The 21,324-nt window shown below is 39.3% G+C and overlaps 1 protein-coding gene across 6 annotated transcripts in view; it reads left to right on the top strand.

Moving 5' to 3' along the window:
* INSC (INSC spindle orientation adaptor protein) overlaps positions 1-21,324 on the top strand; it is a 148,675-nt gene that overhangs the window by 26,546 nt on the left and 100,805 nt on the right. For 3 of the 6 annotated variants that reach the window (XM_049819856.1, XM_049819855.1, XM_049819857.1), the window contains exons 2-3: positions 9,102-9,186; positions 16,713-16,806. In XM_049819856.1, the coding sequence (XP_049675813.1) occupies positions 16,754-16,806 (53 nt within the window). In that variant the 5' untranslated portion in view covers positions 9,102-9,186; positions 16,713-16,753. The remainder of the gene's footprint in view (positions 1-9,101; positions 9,187-16,712; positions 16,807-21,324) is intronic. The other 3 variants (XM_049819858.1, XM_049819859.1, XM_049819853.1) reach the window with 1 other exon arrangement.

Below are 21,324 nucleotides of genomic sequence, written 5' to 3'. Positions count from 1 at the left end.
GTAAGTCTGAGCCGCTTCCTTGCGCACTGGAGGGAATGTCAGCAGATATAAGTATGTTTAGTCTGAGAGCAGGAGGGGCAGACAAGGAAGACATTGTATGAAGAGGTATAGGCCAAGCAGAGATAACCACTGGAGACTGAAAGACCAGAGTGTTGCTTGCTAAGGTCTAGAATTGTTATTACTATTACATGTATTACTATAGCCTCCAAAAGGTATTTCAAAGGGAGGGGATTTTTGAGTTTCTGTAAATAATAATGGAGTAATCTCTGCCTAGTAAAAATTGGCATAGCATCCATAGCTTAAAGCCACTGAGAATCTGGACTAAAATTACCTTAATATATTTGGTTCTGGTAGAGCTAGAAATTAAAACAAGATAAATCTTTCCTAAGAGGGGAAAAGTAGCTAGCAAAATAAGCAGTAAATATCAAATTGCAGAAAATAGCCCCTGGAGCCATTGAAATGCAGCCCTTCCTTAGGAATTCAGGAGCCAGGTGTGTAGGAGGTCTTCTGAACAACCTGGCCAGCACTTTTGGGTATATAGGCACCAAAGGACAGTTAAATTCATAATAGTCTAGTTGCAGTAAGCTGGTCTGACTAAAATAGTCATTACAAACAGCCAGTCCGGAATCCTTGCTCATGGAAGTGAGTGAATACATACTAAGAGTAGGAAGGGTTTTCATTGTGTCAGCAGCTTTAGAAGAACTGGAATAGTAAGAAAAAAAAGAGTAGTCCATTCAAATGTATTCTTTGAATAGGGATGCTAGCTACAGTTGTATTTTCTGTAGTGTGTTGCTTGCAGTCCCCCAGCAGACTTCACTTGCTGGCATTGGCAAGTGCAACTCCCATTAAACGTAGTGGGAGCGTGCTTGCTGAACTTGGCCCTCTGCCTGTAGAAAATTAAATGTGTTGGCAGGTTAGCCAGAGGAAAGTGTTCTTCTCTTTGGGGTGCTCAGCACTTGTTCTGAGGTGCTCTGGGCTTGTGGAAGACAGAGATTCTTAACAAAATCAGGGCTAGCCATGAGGGCTTGGACAAATTGCCTCTTCCTTCTTCCTCTCTGTATTAAATGCTAGGAGGCCTGAGAACTGTGCACAGCATGGTCACTGGCAGGCTCAGGATGCATAGTAGCCTTACCTGCACCTTGGACTTTGTGTTTGTACCTACAATAAGGAGAACTTCCCCTTTATTTTCTCTTTTATGAGGTAGGGGTTTGACAGGGGACATCAAAGTCATGGCTTCAGCCTTTTTCCAGGTGTGGTGGCCACACAGCATGTATACAGTGGGGATTGTAAGGGGTGTGTGTGTGTGCGCGCTCATGCATGAAAGCACGCTCTTCAGCACCTGGAAAACAACAGAAAATTGTGTGAAAAGGTCTTCAAATCTAAGACTATTTTTGAGTTATTGCAGTGTGATTATTCTTCTTTCTTCTAGGCTATGTTTTAGCCCCAAGCTCCATTTCTCTAGCTTGTCCTTTACTTGATTATTTTTCCAAATCCCCCTCTTAATTTGTGAGGGCAGCTGAGCTGCCCTTTCCTGGGATTTCATGAATTAAAAATACCCCTCTATCCAAATGTCTTGGGAGACTCAGTCCTGCTTCTGAAAGCGAGGTAGGCACTTAGTAGTATAAATCCCATTACAAATAAATGGGATTCAGAATTGCTTATGCCTAGTGCTTTTTGGGGTTTTGTTTTTTATTTTTTTTTTTAAATGGAAACTTGGTCCTCTGCTAGCATGTGTTTTTTGTTGTTTGTTTTTTTTTAAAAAAAAGTCACTTTGTGTTACTTGAAATTGTGCTTAAAATAAAGCAGTTCTATTATAAGACCCTGGTTCCTAGCATTACTTGCATTGTATGATGACTTACTTCTGAAGTGGGCAGAATTGTATTATCTGGAGTTGCAACGCTTCAGTCTCTCTTAGAATGTTTACAATAAAAATCTGATGCTTATAAGTATTGTGGAGTGTATTTATTCTCTTGCTGTGGATTAAGCAATTGATTCTGAAAGATTAAAATGCCCCACCTGCCTTCTTGCACACTTCTGTTTTGCCGTGTCAAACAATATAAAATGAATACTGCACTTCCCTCTATCTAATTGAATAATTTACTGTAAATAGCTGTCATTTACTTTAGAGCAGTAGGGGATCATTAGCCAAATGGATGTGAGTAAGTCATGCCTTTAATGCGTTAGAAGGGCCTAAAATGGAATAATCTAAATGGGACCATCAATACAGCAAGCTGAATTAAGTCAGAGGCACTTAAAGCTTTAAGTCCTCTTTCTTGTAAATTACACGCTCCCTCGGCAGAAAGGTAATCAAGAACTTGCATAAAATATGGCATCTTTGTTTCAAAGCTTTATTTTTAATGAATAAAATAGTACAATTTAGATGACATGATTGGTAGGCATAACTGTGTTTTGGATTTCCCTCATTTTAATTACCTCCCTTCCTTACTGATTGAAGCCTTCTTGCTTGCAAGCAGCTACTTGTGCTGACTGATATTGGCTCTATTCCGTAAATAAGTAAGATGAGCAGATAATAAAATATCTTTTCTTGACTTTTATGGGTATATGACCTGATAATTATTTGCAGAAGTTGCTATTTTGTATATGTAATTTTAGAAAGGTCCCAGTCAATCTTAACTCCTAAATGTACAATATGTTTTTGGCGTATTTCACCACTGAAGTCAGTGGCAGGGCTGTTAGGTGCTTTAATGCATCTGTCCTTCTCATTGACTACTCCTGGCCCATCTAGTTCTTCCATTCAGGTCCCTGTTATCCTGGAATAGGTTGGTCTTCAGTTAGAAGCTGGTCTCACACAGTCACAGAATGGTTGAGGTTGAAGGGACCTCAGTAAACTTCAAAAAGGAACACTCTTATGGGTAATGCAAACTATCAAAGTTACAATTAATTAAAATTATCTGTAAATCAAGTCTTGCACCTCAAGACGGTTGCTACCTGTATTGCATCCTCCTCTTAGGATGTCACTGAAAGTTTGGCTTCTGATTTTGAGTCACAGTGATTTTGTGGGAACAAGTGGCATGTGTTTTACGAAAGAAGAATTTCACTTCTGAGTTTTGACTTTGCTCTGTTTCATTCTTCTAATCTTTTAGGTGTTCTAGGATGTTAAGGTTCCTGACCTATTTTTGCATGTTTATTCCCTACTGAATTCCCCTCTTAGTCATCTCTTGTCATTGGTCAACAATTTCATATTTTTTAAACTTTTTTTTTGTGCACTAGGCATTCCACTCTTGCATGTATGAACTCTTCAGTTCTTGGAATTAGATTTGGGCAGATATTTTGAAATAATCAACTTGAGGTTCAAGGGCTGTAAACGAACAAAAAAACCCCTGCCTCCAACATTATTGCAAATGTAATCTGTCACTGCACTGAAGAGAGCAGAAGAATTTGATACACCATTACTTCAGAATATGGAGAGGTTAAATAACTTGCTGTGTAGCTGGGAGGAAGTTGGTGACAAACCTTGTTGTAGAAAGGAGGATGATTTCCTTATTTTCATTCCCTGGCTGTAACCACTGCCCTATGTTTCCTGTAACTGATTCCCCCCCCCCTACTTTTTTTACTGAAATGTTGTTTTTTTTTTTTTTAAAGGTAAATTCATCTTCTGCTTTGAAACTTTTCAGAATCTGCTTATGAACTGCTTTCACTTTTATTGGATGAGTCATGAGTCGAAAGCTCTGTCCTGTAGTTCCACCATGAGTAATGCTTAGCATTTTCTTGGGTTCTCTTTTAGAAGACTATTAAATTAAAAGAAGAATCTGTTTTTTGATATCTTAATGGACAATTAGGTGGCTGGGTCTCAGAACTGATTTACATTTACCACTGCAGTAATTTAAATTTTTTCCTCTAATTTAAGGATGTCACTTTTTAACTTGCATGTATATGTTGCTGGTCATACCTCTACATCTTTAAAGAAATAAAAACTTTTCAGTTTTGGGGAGTCCTGTACAAGTATTGATTCTGCTTTTGGGGACAGTTTTTCACTGAGGTCTTTATTGACAGTAGCTACGAAGCTGGCCCGTGTACACAAGCTTCAAGTTACCTATGTGACATTCAAGTTGTGGTAATGAATACAGATGGTATGTGGCTTCAGGAATCCTACTCCTTCACCTGAGCACTGACTGAGAGGTCATGGGCTATTCTCCTGAAACCTCTGTGCTGAGTCTTGTCCAGATAACACGTATCTAAAGAAGAACTTACGTGCAGTCTCTACTGCTGGTGGGGCAGACTGTCTCCCTGACTGCTCAGATGGCAGATTCTTCCTCCTCTTGGATGCCAAGGTACTGGCACTTCAGCAGATGGGTATTGGCAATACCTAGCAAGTTATTTGATATGCCTGGCCCTCGAGTACTTACTGGTATAGCATAAGTGTAATTGGCACAGGCAGTTCTTCGGATCCAGTTGATGTAAATGTTGGATTGTTGAGAACATCTCTAAGCTTAGGTACCCTGAAAATAATGGAAGCTATATTTGCAGGTGGATTATATACTCTTTCCCCATGAGGGGTTAGGTACCTGTCTGTTCTCTTGCTGAGGCTGATTATTGGCTTTGGTTGCATCAGCAATATTGGGAGATGATGGGTGTTTAGAGATGAGCAGAGTTTTCTGAGGCTGATCATGAAAAATGGAGATGTATGAAACTCTTAAACATTAAATTCTCTCTAGAGATGATAGATGGGAAAATGCTGGTATTTTAATAGCGAAATGAGCTCTCTGGAGAGATTTGGAGTTTACTTGGCTACTCTTGCAAATGGGAGATGGTCTGTTCCACAGCCCATGTATCACAGGTAATAACAGAAACAAGCCTGAAGACTGAAGTTTTCGGGGCAGTGGATCAGCTCTGTGACCTCTGCTAAGTTTTGGCGCATTTGCACCTGAAATGGTCAACACCAGATTTCTGGGAATGGAAGTTCAGGGAGAACTTTCACGGTTAAAGATTTCCTTGGTCTTACCAATTTCCTGTGCCTGGCTTGCATTGGAAGGGAGTGAACAGACTGCTTTCCAAATGCGAATCTAATGTGTATCTGTCTGTTTGACTTTCAGTGAAGTATTAATGAGCAAGTTCTGTGGCGTAGTCATAAATGACTGCAAGGCTCAAGCCAAAATTGTGGATAAAAACCCCAAAGTCACAGTTACATTTTTCTATGGGGAGGAAAAATAAAGTCTGGAATCTGAGAACTCCTAAGCCTAATGATTAGGAATTAATTGAATTTGGCTGCTAATAGGAAAAGCTTGGCTCTGGGACCTTTACTTCCAACTAATTCTGGTGTATGTGTCTCTACTTATGCCATCACAAACTATTAGACCTCATGATAATAATGAGAAATATTTATCAAAACATTAGCCCTCTTCTGCAATGAGACTTGTACTGTTTGAAAGATAATTTTTCTCTACTTTTGATATCACTTTTTAGAAAATCATGAGAAAAATAATACAGCCGTCCTGGAACAGACTGTGAAGTTCCTTTGTGTAATAGGTTAGCAAATATCAGCTGAGGAGCACAGTCAGTTACTGTAGTTCACTCCATAGCTGTGAAGTTGCTGGACTCCAGTAACTTGCTATGTATCTGGGAGTTACCAATGAAAAAGAAGATAAGAGGCTATAACTTGTATACCTTCCAAATTTGGAGCTTCACTAAGTAAAAGTACTGTGACATGTAGATAGTCACTTTTTAAATCAAACTACACAGGGTGTCTACTGAGCTACAATATTTGTTGGAATGGTAATGTGTAATACAGAGTTATGATGTATATTACTCAATATTGCTATAAGCTGATGGAGGATGTTGTGTTGACTCTACAGCATAGCTGAACTTTAAACAAAAGACAAAAACCAAAAGGCCTCGCACAAAGCCCTCTTTGTTCTGCACTAATGTTTTTGTCCTTGTACTGAGTGTAAGTGGCAAACCCTGAGGGTCTGTCTTTCCCATTTGCACTGAATCCTAAGTCATGAAAACTTTTCACTGATGGACACGTTTCTGGAGAAGGGCATCCAGTTTTGTTCTGTCAGGATCAGTAATGTTATAAGCTCTCAGGTGTAGCAGTTCTTCATATGTACATCCATCAACATCCAAACTTTACTTGCTAACAAACAATGCTTCTCTCCTTGAGTCTTTTCCTATTGTTTTGTTGCTTGTGCTTTCCTCCTTGGCCCTTCCATACTAGAGCTTCAGCTTATGAACTGGGGAGGGAATGTCAGATGTGAAGTAAACAAACAAAAAACCCAACCCAACCAAAAGTCCCAAACCACAAAACCCCATGAAAACTGTGCCATTACATCAGATAATACCATTTAAACTGTTTTCACTTGTCCTTCCAGAGCTCTGCAGCCAGAGGCTCAGGAGTGTTCTTCACACAAAGACTGAGTGCAGCATGTTGACTAGTAGGCTTTGCGCTTCTTGCTCCATGCTGTTCCCAAGACACAACTTGATCTCTGGCGTAAATCTAATCTAACGTGTACAGGCTGCATAGTGCCCCTGAGCCTTTAGATTTGCTAGGGATTTCTGGATGTGCCCTGGTCATGAGCCACCTGCCCCTGAGACACTGAGTATGGGAGTGATCCTACAGGGCGGTTCTGCCTCAAGTCCTGCTGGGGATTCCCTATCTGCATTGTTATCACAGCTTTTTGGCTCCTTCATGTCGTTTTGTGCAAAGGACAGAGGGAGAAGAAAATGTCTGATTGGATATTCTTTGGCAGTGGTTCAAAAATATAAATGCAGTATTTTCTCCTTAAAAAGAGAAAAAGCCCACTGCTGCTTTATTACTTGACCTTTATGTAGAATTCTAATGACTAGGCAACATAGTTCTGCTGACAGGCTGTCTGCAAGTGTTAACTGGAGTTATTAAAGGAAAAAAGCAAGAAGTAGAAACAACACTCAAATGTTGCTGTAGGCTCAAATGTTCTTTTGTGTGTGTGTGTGTATTAGTAATTTCACAAGTATACTCTGATTTTTATTTTTTTTGTTCAGCTTGTAGGAAGAAGTTTGTGTTTGTCTACTGCAATTGTCTCTATCTAGAAAAGACATGCTTAAAGGGAGAGATTGTAATTAGCATGATTATTGCCTAGTGGAGGAGAATCACTGTTCAGAGAGCTGGGATCCTTGAAAGTACATAGCTTAACCACAGTTGCTTTACATGTTCCTTGGTTTGTGTTGGCTCATCATGCAAGCTTGTCACTGAATTGGATCTCCTGTTCTTGTATTCTCTTGAGATACCTTATTAGCGGGCAATAACTTTAACATCTCCCATTTACTTTCTTCCATTTTAACTTTTCTATAGCTTTCTGATGTTCGTGTCTTTCTTTTCCCAATATGTAGAGGAAAGGGGAAAAAAAAGATAAATTTTAGTGAAAGAAGTAGCCAATTTATCAGTAATTCAAATAGAGAGGTGGTTCAATGACTAGAGAGAGCTATTCTTGTCCTTTTGTGTTTGTGTTAACTTTTAGGTAAGTGTGTGTTTATCTGCAGTGGTCTAAAGCTGGTTTTAAGGTTTTTCAGAGTTATGACAAAAAAGAGCAATTGGATATTAACTCTGGAAAATGAAAAACTTAATGGCTGCTGGCAAATACTGTGAAAATACCACCACTGTTTACCATGTAATGCCTTGTGATACTCCGATAGAAACTTGGCTAGTGTAGGCTGTGACCTGAATTAATAATATTGTTTTGCTCATCTCTGTTAAAATGTCAGATTTATTTTTTTTTTTTGTTTAGAGGAATATCAATGTAAGTAAAGACGCCTTTCAGACTGCCTGTCTGATAAACTGGAATGGATATTAAGTAAGATGAAATCTTTTCATTACAGAAAATGGGTTGTACACAGAGATGTGCAAAGATATTATTGTCATCTTTCCTTGCAGTGAGTTACTTGTGTGGGTCCTTATTCTTTTTCTTTTATTGAAGTTGTTAAATATGATGTTGTCTTGTCTATGTACTTATTTACAGTATTGACCATTGGAATATTTGGTTTCAATTTTTACTTGCCTCATGTTTAACTTTGGGTAAATCACTTAATTTCTGTTTCTCTTTCCTGCCTGGATAGGGAGATGGTTTTCTTTTATCTCCTCATTTTAAGTTCCTTTAGGATTTTTTTAATGTTTGTAGGGGAAATAATGAGTCTTAGCTGTAATTTCATTGCACTCAGAAGCCTCGTGTTAACAAATAACAAAACCATGATGTTCTGTAGGCATTTCTTCTGAGCAGCATGGTACAGGCTTGTACAAGGTAAGGTGAAAAAAAATCTCTATCTATTTGTTGTTGTGCCCCACACAAAGGCGAGTTGAAATAACAGCCATTTTATTTCTGTTCTCCACACGGAGGCTGGGAAGACACAAGATCCCACCTCCTGTTGAGGAGACAAGATGAAATCCTTTAGACTGGATGTTGTTTGCATGTGGCTATGGTGTGGAGGGTAAATCGGACCACAGCAGGGGAATTTCACTTGAATTGACTTCTTGCCAATCAACGCAAACATCTGACCTCTAACACAGATGTTGGGGGAAGTGTGGGGGAGCCCCCAACCTGGCCTCCACTGCCCTTATTTTCAGGGAGACCTGGGGGGGCTGAGGTGGTGCTGGCAATGGTTTCCTCACGGTTCCCCTCCCGGTGGTCGCAGGCTCCTGCAGTTCCCCTCATGGTGGCCACAGACCCCTCCTCAGCTCAGCCCTGAGGCCGCTGCCCTGGCTGTGCGGTTTGGGTTGGGTCCTGCTGCTGGGCTTTTGCTTACCTCAGGGCCGGCTAGAACTGGTTCCAACCAGTGGGCAGCAGTTGGGGGCTCCCCTCACAGCCTGGGGGGGGCGGCTCAGAGCCATGCCTGTGAGGTCCTGAATTTACAGCTGGTATGTTCACGATTGCCGCTTTATATTGAGGCAGGAAGCAGTGGGGGGAGAAAAAGGAGAAAAAGAAAAAAAAAAAAAAAAAGGAGTGGAAGTTGTTCTTTGGTCTGATGGCAGCTGGGTGTCTCCGAAGAGAAAGGCCTCGTACCACGTAGGGGCCATCGATGCAGGCGCTGCCATGGCTCAGGGCGATCCACAGTGAAGAGAGGTGGTCTGCAAACCAGGTGGTTAAAGCCTCTTTATCTGTTTCTTTCCTTAGAAATACTTTTGAAACCAAGAGGCCGTGACCAGCAGCAGGGATGCCCCTATTGTGAGTGTTCAAACTGAGGCTTTTGTTGGTGCAGGTAATGTCAAATTGGCTGTTTGGCTTATTTTAAGAAGGGAGGAGGAAAGCACTATGCAGTCTGTCAGAAAGCAAGGGAAGTGTAAATACAGAGGAGTTGTACCTCTCAGCATTTTAAGATAGCAAGTTGCATTAATATCGCTCTGAGAACCAATAAACATTTTTATATGGTGATTGTTCTGCATCACATAAAAGATAAAATATAACTCTGGAGTGCACCAACTTGCCACCGATTATTCAGTTCCTGAACCTCAAAAGCAAATTCTTTTCCAGCAAAACTGCCTCTAAAATGCTAATTACTAGAAATGTGACCGCTAATCAGTTTGCTCCCATAATACTGCCATCTATATAAATAGGTGTGCACCTTCCAGAAGGGGAGACTTTAAAGACTTTCACTGGTAAGATTTTAAAAAAAGGATGCCAACTAAGTGATTAGTCCAGTGGCTTTTTGCCAAAAATAATTTTAAGGGGGGGGGAGTGGGGGTGGAAAGGAAACCTTAAAATCCGTAATACCCTTCTCTATCTTCTTATATTGAATATTTTCATAATGTAGTCCATGATGATGTAAACTCCATCTTTCTAGAGATTTTTATATCTAAATGGGAAAATTTGCTAAAGATACATCATAAGAAAACTCATGCCTTGGTAAAAGGACTAACTGTGGTGCATGCAATGACAGATCTCTTCCATTCCTAATCTGTGTCGTGGAGAAAGCTGGATTACCTAGGTAACATGGGTCTATGTGTCCCCCCTCGATGCAATCAGATCTTCTGGTTGCATTGCAGATATTCTAGTTAGTGTGTTTCCATATGATCCGCTTGCTAAAATAAATGGAATGAGCAATCCAACATCTCTTGCCTTAAAAGCAGATTTTTGTGAAAAGCAGACTTTTGTGTTGTGGTTATCATGAAGAAAAAATTGTGTATGCTGAAGACTCTAAAACCAGAAGGTGTATGAAGGAATCAAACTCTGTATGCAGATGTCTGGGACTGGCTTCAGATTTCCCCCTCACAGCCCCCCACCCTGGTATTTGCAGTTGGCAACGTTGCACTACTTGTGCTATCTTAACATCTACAAAGTAATGTCCCTTGTCTGTTATTTTCAGGATGATCTATCTGAACTGAGATAGATCTTTATCTGTTTCTCCTCTTCTGCCCCACCCCCACCCCCCTGTGTATTTCTAAGGTACTTTCTAAGGTAGAGCTGTGTACAGTAAGGCTAAGATGAGAAAAACGCAGAACACAAGTAGCACAGGCTTCAGTTTGCATGAATAGCTACATTAGATAGAGATATATATACATACACCATACCCCCTTTTTATATACACATATATATAATAATATATATAAATACTAACATAACAGAAAGAATGTAAAATAATTTTAAAAAAACACAATATAAAATGTTTTAGAAAAAATTTTAAAATAATATAGTTGGATATAATAATATAGTGAATGTCAAATATATACTCTATTATGCAATATATATATTTTTATATGTATATATTCAAGGCCAAGTTGGATGAGGCTTTGAGCAACCTGATCTAGTGGAAATTATCCCTACCCAACCCCAGGGGGGTTGGAACTGTAGGTGATCTTTAAGGTCCCTTCCAACTCAAACCATTCTATGATATATAAAAAGGAGTATTGTTAAAGATAAAGACTTGTTTAAAATGAGATCATCTCTGCAGAAAATAGAGAGAAAAGTTGGGAAGAAGTATGCATTAAAAATAAAACCCTGTGTGAGTGAAAATGTATTTATGCTTCAGATTGTACTTGAAGTGTAAGGCATAAACTACTCAGCAGTGTTTCCCCTTTGATTATTGGTTCTGTAAGAGCAGCTGTCATGAATGAATGCTACAGGTGGCACCTGTTCCCATCTCCCCTTTTTTGGTTTTAATTGTGCATTCTAGGAGTGTGGTACATTATCTGTGTATATGATCCCATGCTAATACAACCCATTTTAATGCATCATTTGAAGGACTCTTCATTATTTCTTGCTCCTGGCTTTATGGCTGCTTAGATTTGTGACACCCAGCTTAATTCTGAGATGGCTTTTACTACTGTAATTCATATCTATATAAACCTGTTATAATGCAAAATGACAATGGGATCCTGAGTCCTTAAATGGTTAGTGTGGAAAAACTTCTGATGGACCAGATGTGTTGCTGAAGGACAGAGTGTATGTATTTACATTCTGACCTATCACATAAATGCTGTCAGAATTTTGCTCTTAACTTGATTTGTGGCATTCCATTAACAGTTATTCTGTGTACCAGGAGAATAATAATTAATGATTCCCAGACTCCCAGAATTGTAACATAAGGACAGGCACTGTTTGGCAGAACAGAGACTGCACTTTACTGCAGACAGGAACTGTTCATATTAATCAAGCAATATTTAGTCTGAAATGACTTTTAGCTAGTGACTTATTCTCAGGTTAACCATATTACTTACAGGTAACATGCTCTTTAATTCTGATGATTATTAATAATCAAAGTCTAGATGCATGGATTTCTGTCTTTCAGAAAGAGAAATGATGCTCTTGATTGACCTTATTTTAAGATGTGCTTAGTGTTGAAATTGCTAAGTTAGGGTTTAGAAATGGGGTGGCGAAAGCTTATGGATTTGCTCTTTGATTTACGATTTTACAAGGCTGGACACGCGTGCAGTGAATGAGTTAAATGTGAAAATTATTGTATGAGTTCCAGGGCTTAGTTATTTAGGACATAATTTTGTGATGGAGAAATTTGCAGGGCCATCAGTAGTAGGAGTAGATGAGTCACACTTATTTTACCTTGAATATATGCTGTTACTGTGATACTTTTGGACAAGGATGTGTTTTTAACAGAATCCTGACTGCTAAAATCCTTGTAATTTCTAGCTTGTTAAATATAAGCTAACATGTTGAATGATGGTGCGGAAATATAAATTGGGAGATTTTACAAGATGTTATTTCTGCTAGGAAAACAAATTGCATCTTTTGTAGGATGCTAAAAAGCCAAGTTGCACTGCAGAAGCTGCTCTCCAATGCTAACAGACTTGAGCAACAGGAGGCTCCCAGCAGGGAGTTCCTGTAAGGCAGGAGCTGACTGCTGTTGTGGAACCAGTGGTTTAACAGCTCCCAGCTGCATTGCTGTGCTAGCGGGGCATTGCAAAGGTTTCATAGGTGCTGCCAAGCCTGGTGTAAACTTAGGATGAGGCTCCTCCTTCTTTAACTTATGGGTGGGCTAGTTTGACAGGTTTTTAAGCTGTTTTTAGTTCTGTCAGTTGCCAGCATCAGGGCCTGGTGCTTGTATATGAGCAAGTTCCTTCTTCCTGGTGGTTTGTTTTGTTTTGTGGGTGTTTTTTTTTTTTTGGGGGGGGGGGGGGGGGCATTGGCCATGAAGGTCACATCCTCTGCTGACACTGCTTTTTCTGTGAGCAATGCTTATGTGCTGTTTTAGGTGTGATGCTTTGTTTTCTTGTGTAGTAGTTCTTTGAAAGAAGCTTTTGGGTGACTATCTTTGGGAATGAAATGTGGTTTGTGGTCTGCTTATCTACATCTATCCACTAAATATGGGGAAATAACATCCTGAAATCTAATTCAGTATTGATGTGACAAAGAGAAAGATGAAGAACACAAGCAGAGACTGCTGCCTTAAATACATCTAATTCCGCATGCATGCACTGCTATCTACCAGAAGAATTTAACCAATTATAAGTCGTTATAATTGTGATACAAGTCTATGTGCAGCCATTTATTTATGTAAAATCCTATGTAAGGTATTAAAAAATTGGCCTTATTGTGTGTCGAAGAACAACAATTTTATTATTTCAACCTAAGTGGCACTCAGGCTTGTAGCAAAATGACCAATATTGCAAACTAAAAGTACTGTTATTTTTTTGGTACAAGTTTACCTAGACAGCATCTCTGACTAGCTGTGTGCCTGATCAGTGGCCACTGAAACCAGTGGGAAAAAGCTATTAGCCTCTCCTGTGCAACTCTGCTAATGTTGCCTCTTAGTATGTATATATTTAATAAATGTGAGTGTGTGTGTGTGTGTGTATATGCATATGCATAGAATCATTTAGGTTGGAAAAGACCTTTAAGATCATTGAGTCCAACCATCAACCATGCCCACTAAAGCATGTCCTGAAGTGCCTTGTCTATTTGCTTTTTGAATACCTCCAGGGATGGTGACTCAACCACTTCCCTGGGCAGAATGTATATACAAAGCATATATATGTTTTCATGAAATTTTAAGTCAGAGGGGCATCTTTTAAATGGTCATTAGGAGAAAGATCTCTGACTTGAGGCACTGTTTCAGATATGTAGCTCTGCTTGCTACAACACTGTCTCCACCATCTGTAAGGAAGCAGCAGCTAGTGGGAAGGATTGAGACGTGAGTGTATGCTTACAGTTTGTGTACCCTTGAGCACGTGTACTTATGTGCGTGCCACCTGTTTTAGTTGCATATAGTCATTGTGTGAAAGGTATTGAACTTCTTGGTGTTTCTTCAGAGACTCAGATGCTACAGCAGAGGCTGTGCACATTGCCCTACCCATGTTTCAGTCCCTCAAAGAAAAAGCCTTGAAGAGGTTTTCATGGCAGATTTTTAGCATGTGTGTTTGTTAGTAACAGTGTGTCTCTGTTCTTCCATGTCTGTTGTCCTGTATTTGCCAGACTAAAGAAGACTTTGACACCGAGTAGGATGTTTTTTGTAGAAGATGAAATACTTGATACTCTGAAAGCTTCTTGCTTTGACTTGGTGATGCTTGGGGCATCATCTATGTGGTCAGCTATAGTAGGAGACTTTCCTTTTAGAATGCTGACTAGAGCTCAACACTGTGTTGTGGCCTTTAATAAAAAGCAGCATCGACTAAATAGAAGGATTCATCAGTTCTGTCATGGTCTTTACTAGGAAGTACAGTTGTCTTGGTCTTAGTTGGAAAAGTGAATGAGAAGACTGAAAACTGAACATCTACCATTGAGCACCGTAATTGTCCAGAGCATGGAGGAGCATTCTGAGCAGGATCAGAAGCCTGTACCATATCAGGCACTGGGTCTTCAACCCACCATGTAGTCATGGGTGTAGGTGGGCTAGTGTGGTACTTTGCTGTCCTGGAGGTACAGCTGGTCCTCTGGCAGACTGCCAGGTGTTTGGGGAGAGCATTTCCTCATGTTGTCAACATTAACTTGGGCTTAAAGATTTGAGCTAATATCTAATCGTAGTCCTGAGACTGACTGTTTGGTTAAGATAGTGGTGTGGCATTTTGTTATTGTTCCTGGAGCATAAGTGACCTCTAAGTAGGAGTTGATCATGTTTTTAAAGGCTCTCAGCCATAATATAAATGTGTGTTTTGTGGGAAGACAACGTATAAAAAGCTGCATTCTTGTCAGGTTTCTAATTTATAGGGAACAATGACATGCAATAATCTAATTTATGTCTGTGTACATTATGTCACTGATCACAAGTAATGGAGTACAAGCAGATGCTTTGATTTGTATGTGTAGAAATTGTTAGTGGGCTGAGGTAATGCTGAAGTAGCTTTAGCTTGCCAGAGGGAAGCTGTTGATTCTGTGCTGGTAGCATACAAAGTAAATCCTGTGCCTAAAGCTGAGCAGAAAGAGATAGCTAGTGTTGATGAAGTCTGTACTTCTACAGGCTGAAATACTATTTTCTCAATCCTTTACATGATAGGATTTAGGAGAGGAAACTTCATCTTGGAGATTAAAGTTTTATGCTGATGTGTTCATCTTTGATTAAGGGTATCTCCTCCAAATGAAGATAGTGATAATCATGATAAGTGGCTATTTTCAGTAAATCTGATTATATGATTATCTGTATTTGGTGATCTTAAAAGTCTTTGACAAAGAGACCAAAAAATTCTATTAGTAAAAAGAAATGAAGACAACTGATTTTTTCCAGTTGTTAGTGAAGTCTGTGCATCATATGCTAAATGCTTTAAAAAAAAAACCAAACCAAAACAACAACAGTAAGTTTGTTTTTCAAATCTTGGTGTATCATGGGAGCAGGATACATATGAAAATATTTGCATACTTGGGCATATAAATTTTCAGGCACAGTCTATCAAATGTCTGCAATCTTTTTAAATTGGAGAATTCAGTAACACCTGAACTGCCTATTTTTTTTTTTTTTCTGAAGAGGTTGTTCTCCCATATTTCACTATACTCCTTTATTAGATGCACGCACTAAGAAGTTTAAGTTTGTTATTTCCAGGAAAATTTGGGTGGTAGGGAGGAACACAGGATGACACCATTACCAAAGCAATCTGGTGCTAATATTGGACAGGGCGTGTGAATGCATTACTTTGGTTGTAATACTTTTATGTACTCAGGACAATGTTTGTGGGATCTTGGGGAAAAAAACCCAAGGACATGCATTAGCAATGAGATTAGTTTGCTAGGAAGGACGCTGAGGACCACTCTGTGTCAATTAAGAGCAATTTGGAGTGGCAAATATCTTAAATGCTGGCTGACTCAGCTTGCAGAATGTAGCCAATAACCAAATGGCAGAATTTCACAAGTGGCTACATCAAAAACTTTGTCTCAGTTGATGACACAAACAACATTAATTTCCTGTGTAAAGTATTTTCTCCAAGAGTGAGATCCATCGATCCCAGGTTTTTCTTCACATCTAAGAAAGTATCATTTCCCCACTGTTCCTGTCTCCTCCTCCACATTCATTCATCTCCTCCTTGTTATTCTTAAGTCACGGATTAATTTTTGCCTTCAAACATTTTGCATTAATTTTCCTCTAGCCATGTGGGTGAGTGGGAATGACTTAACCTTTTTTGGTGTGATATATTGTCTCTGGATTTTGTGAAGAATATGTATTGATCTATAGTAGGTAATGCCCTAATGTGAGATGGGGCTAATTAAGAGAAGGAGACGACAGGCAGCACCCCTCCTTTTTGTGAAAATGAGGAGGCTCTCTTTCTCCTTCTCTCTTGCCTCTTTCTAGTACAATAGTATTTCGATGTGTCTTAGTCACCAGGTATAAAGGAAAAACATGGAGGAAAAAAGATGTGTACAGCATTTCAAACCGATAGAAAAATGAAGTCATTTAACATGGAAGGATCCAATACTTCAGTAAGTTAGACATCAAGGGCCTTTCTGTAAATGTAGTGCTAAATGATCCTGAAATTGTATGTACATACGCTTGCTTTCTGTTGCAATCTTTCTCTCAGTAACATGAAGAATTACAATTACACTAAATCAATTTCCTCTAGAGTTCAAGCTAATTCAAAATAAACAAGGCTAAATAATAACTCAATATTAACTCAGAAGTGTTCAACCCAGATGGCTCTGACCTGTGCAGTAGTCCAGGAATATGCAAACCCTATGTTGCTTATGCCATGAAATTTACTTGACGGCCTTGGTTATCGGCTGGAATTATGTGGTAGCCTTTTGAATTGTTTTTGAGTTAGCTCCACAGATCAGTAGGAAAATGCCATGTCACCCTGGACTGAAGAGGCCTGAGTTTCCCTAGGTTTACTAAATGACTGTTTGTTTTCTTTCTAGAGTCCAGCCTATGGGGAAGTGCATGTAAGAATAAGATAAATATGGCTTTTAAGGGCGAGGACCACTTAGATTCCCTTCAGTTACCTGTTCAGCGGTAAGTGGTGCACTCTGTCATCCAGACTTGAATGATTCAATATCTCTAAGGCTGCAGCTGCACTTTCCTTTGAGGATCCAAAGACACTTAAAAACTTATTTTTAAACTCGGTTTTAGGTAAAGTTCACACAGTATATTGAGAATGAATGTGGAAATCTGGGATGCATTTCTCAAAGCATTTGCAACTTTGTATACCTGAAGTCTGGTAAATCATGACAGTGACTATGCAGTCATCATTTTAAATGGATGAACATGTTTGCAGTAGAGATGTGACAGTGTTTATTGGATCAGTTCTTTGTCATAACGGAAATCACTGGAACTCGCTGCACTCTGAAGACTGCTGAAAACTAGAAATAGAAATTTCTTTAAACTGGTTGACTTTCTTCAGTTGTAGCTATCGTAATGATACGAAGGTTATAGCATAATCTCTCCAGTCCGTGGTGCCCTGGTGGGACTGGAGACATTGGTGACTCTACTAATCAACAGGTTTTTAAAATCTGGCTGTTGGTTCGCATCTAGTAGCTGTATCTGCATTAGCATACTTTCACTTCTAGCGTAATGGAGGTTCCATGAAAAGAAAAAAATGAATACAATAAACTTCTGCATTCTCATTGAACTACAGTCTTGATATGTGGCACAACTGATTTTTTTTTTGGGGGGGGGGGGGGGGGGTGTGTGTGCGTGCTGGTGAATCCAGGAATAAAATCAGAAATAAAAAGGATTGAAATTTCAGTCTTTCTCCTAGTCTTCTTTCTCCAGGTCAGATTGTAATTCTTTGTTGTAGTTAACTGGCTGCTGACATGCAATCTTAAAATATGATGCTTTTCTTCATAAGGAATTTGATATTTTTCTACCTTTCCCTGGTTGAGTCTTCTAGCAGTTACTTCGGTAATGCTGTTAAGCTCACAGTCACAGTAAGACCATATGAGTATATTGTCTTCTGGAAGAAATACCATGTGGAGGAACATAGTTTGGGTATCCTAGGTGCCAAAGTAACTGGTACTGTTTGTTAGATTCTAGCCAAAACTTGCTTTGGAATTCAGTGAGTCCTAGAAGCCCTGATAGCCAAGCATGGAGTGGGCTGGTATAAACAGCAATGAGGTGTCCTGTATTACTTACTAGTTTAATTTTCTTCCAAGGGATGGAGCCATGGAATATAACTTCAGATGCACACAGCACTGAAAACAGACTAATGACTTTGCTATGGAAATGCTCAGGCTAACCCAATGGTCAGATAAGGTGTCAGACATCCAGGTTAATTGCTTGGTGATAACTAATGGGTTCCAGAAGCTGAATCCTGGATCAAAAGTCAAAGAAGTTGTTACAGCCAGCTGCTATGCCAAGAACTTGGGTTGCAAAATGGGCCAGTGAAACCTCTTATTGTAGTAGAAAACTAGCTGCAAGCAGAACCAAAGGCAGTAGGTCCTGTGGATGGCTGATCCAGGTTGATGGTGGCAAGTTTTGTTTGCCAACACCTAAATGGGGAAATTGGCTGCAAACTCTCTAAGCTAGTGACTGGAAATGTGGAGTAGGAATATTGCATGCACCACTCAAAGGTAACAGCAGCACAGAACTGAAGAGCACTGAATTTTGTAGGCTGGAGATTTCTGGAAAAGGAAACTGCCTGCAGGTCAGGGAAGCAGAACTCTGCCATGCTACGTGAGCAAAACCATGCCACCTTACACTGACTCTGCACTACAGTGTATCTTGGCGCAAGAAGTGATCTGCAGAAGTCCCACATAGCAAGCACTATGTTCTGGCAAACAGCTTGGCTCAGCAGGGCAATGCTATACAGGGAAATTTAAATATAAATACTTTCCCCCACCCCAAATAAAATATGAAGCTCTTAATTTCTGTGTTTATTTTGAAAGGGAATCCTTTTTCCTTTTGATGAGGGTTATTTCAGAGAAAGCCCATGTAACAGGATAGGCAGACTGAAGTTATCAGTTTTCAGACAGGTGAAGGGCACAGGGAAGACTGGAACTGAAAATGAGGAAACATGTTTTTACCCTAAGAATTTGCAGAAAAAAACCAGTATGGACTAGATCAATAAAGTCCAGGAGCTGTACAAAATGCTTTTCTTGATGATTTTTTTAAACACTCAACATAATAGCTTTTTCCAAAGAAATGGAATTTATGTGAGATTGAATTGTTTCTCTGGGTTGGAGAAAGGAGTGATATGGATCCTATAGGGAGTTTAAAAGGATTAAGTCAGGTTTCAAAATAACTAACAAGATTCAAGTATTATTTATTGTTTATTGTTGATGTAACCAAGCCTAGGATGTAAGCCTGTCTCAGGATTCCAGTTCATGCTCCTGCTTTTTGTGAGGGGGACTTGAATTAATTTGAAGGCATGCACTGTTCTGTCCTGTCACAGGGAAAAGGTAACACAAATCCAACTGAGGTTAGTCCTGTGGAGCACCACAACCATGTCTTGCTTTATGTTTAGGTCAGAATATTTCAGAAGTAAAAGCAGACACATCCCCAAGCAAGAATATCTGTCTCCATAGCAAAAGTGTACCATACACATACAAACCGATTCCAAGTGTTTCCACAGCAGCCATTAAAGTCAACAGGTATCTTGGCTGCATAAGGAATTTAGAACTGGGGCCTTAAACCAAGTCTCTATGCTGCATGCATTGTTGTTTACACTCTTCTCTCTCCTCAGATTTTGTTGGAAAACACAGCTTGTATCGGAAAGTCTCTAGAGTATTGAGTCACTGTGCTAGGGGTTTTCTAACATACTGTCAGACCTACTTTCTCTAATTGACATCCAGACTGCTATGGATGCAATATTTAAAACTAGAGAGTATCCTGGGGAAAAAAACCAAATTCTTGTTACAGAAACTCTATTTTCTGTTTCAATGAGGTAGGAATTTACAATTAGTGACAGTTTTGCCCCTTAGGAGAGAAAACAGTTGGAATTGGATCACTTTTATAAAGAATTGATCTAGTGACTCTCCCAAAACTGTCAGTAGTCCTACATAAAGCACTTCACAGGACCATAAAAAAAATAATCTGTTGCCATGAGTGATGGCCAGTTCACTATAGCAGGTGAAAGGTATATATATTCCTTAGAGATGCATATATTCTCATTCTGTAGTAGGGTTGTTTTATTATAGTTTTTGAAAAATGTCATGACCCTTTCCTCACATCTTTCTATTGGTTTTGGTTTTCCATATTTCTGGTGAGTTTTTCCAGATGGGAAAGGCAATGTAAAAGGAGCTGCGTTTCTCTTCTGTCCCTGCCCCCCCGCCCCGCCCCCCCCCCAATAATGAAAAATCATTGGCCTTTTTGTTTTCTTTAAGTTAAAATTGTAATTTAAAGCTTTTTTCATTGTTGTCATGTTTTTTTGTAGTTTTCATATTGGATAGTCAACTAAACATTTGGAGTGCTAAATCTGGAGTCGTTCAGCTAAAGAAAGAGTACTCATAACAAAAGTGAAATAGGACACTTTTTGCTTCACAGATTATATGTTCAGTTCAGTGTGGCAATTGTGAGAAATACAGTACGATTAGACATAATTTTTAAAAAGGCATAAAGTAAGGTCTTGTGTGGAAAACAGGTAAAACACCACCACCACCACCAAAAAATCCCCTCAAACAAAACCAAGCAAACAACCAACCCAGCCTTGTCCCCCCCTCCCCCCCCCCCACTCGATCTTGCTGAAAGATGTTGAAATTTGGGCTATATATCTCAGAGGTACTCTTGAAAATGAAGTGGGGGTTGGAGTAGAGAGAATTTGTCTTCCTGATCTTCAGAAATGCAATACTGCTGGATTATTTAATACATTGTCTAAACATCCTTATAGCTTCAACAGTGAAAGATGATATTGGAGCTTATAATTTCATCTTGCATACAAAAAAGGGGCAATACTGATTATCTACATTTTTTTTGTTTGTTTGCTTATAAAAGGTCAATACTTTGAATATGAAGGCTAGGAAGATAAACCTAGTAGATGTCTATATTTCATTTCTTTTTCCTGGTTTTAATATTATTATGATGTTGTGTTCTGGTGAAAGTTTACATAATCATTGGGATATAGATATGAATTCTTATCGCTGCTTCAGATGAAGGAGGTGAGGCAGAGAAAGTAGACAAGCCTTTCAAATCTAGGTAGTTGTGGTTATGCCATTTGTAGCATTTCATCTCTCAAAATCACTTCCTTGATTTGATACCCGAAAGCTGGAAAAATTTGCCATAAGGGACTTCTGTGGCAGAGCCAAAAATAGAATCCAGGCTTCCTGTCTCCCAGTTCTTAACCAAAAGACACTCTTTCCTCCTTTTGTTACTTTCTTCCGTTTTTTGTTGAACTAAAGATCTGAGTCCTGTGAAAGAACAATATGAATAAGGTTATGTCATGCATATTTATAGCCTTGCATTGCTCTTTAAAATGTACTGTGTATCTGCAGGTGTTCTGGTAACTTCTCTAGAGGATCTGCTTAGGTGTCCTGTTACATAAATGAAGATTAACGTGCCCTCTACTATTAAGAATATCAGTGTTAGTGTATCTATCAG

The sequence above is a fragment of the Accipiter gentilis genome, chromosome 17 (assembly GCF_929443795.1).
Source record: "Accipiter gentilis chromosome 17, bAccGen1.1, whole genome shotgun sequence".
Lineage (NCBI taxonomy): Eukaryota > Metazoa > Chordata > Aves > Accipitriformes > Accipitridae > Astur > Astur gentilis.
The sequence above is the reverse complement of the archived record's forward strand: the minus strand, read 5'-3'. Positions and strand labels throughout refer to the sequence as shown.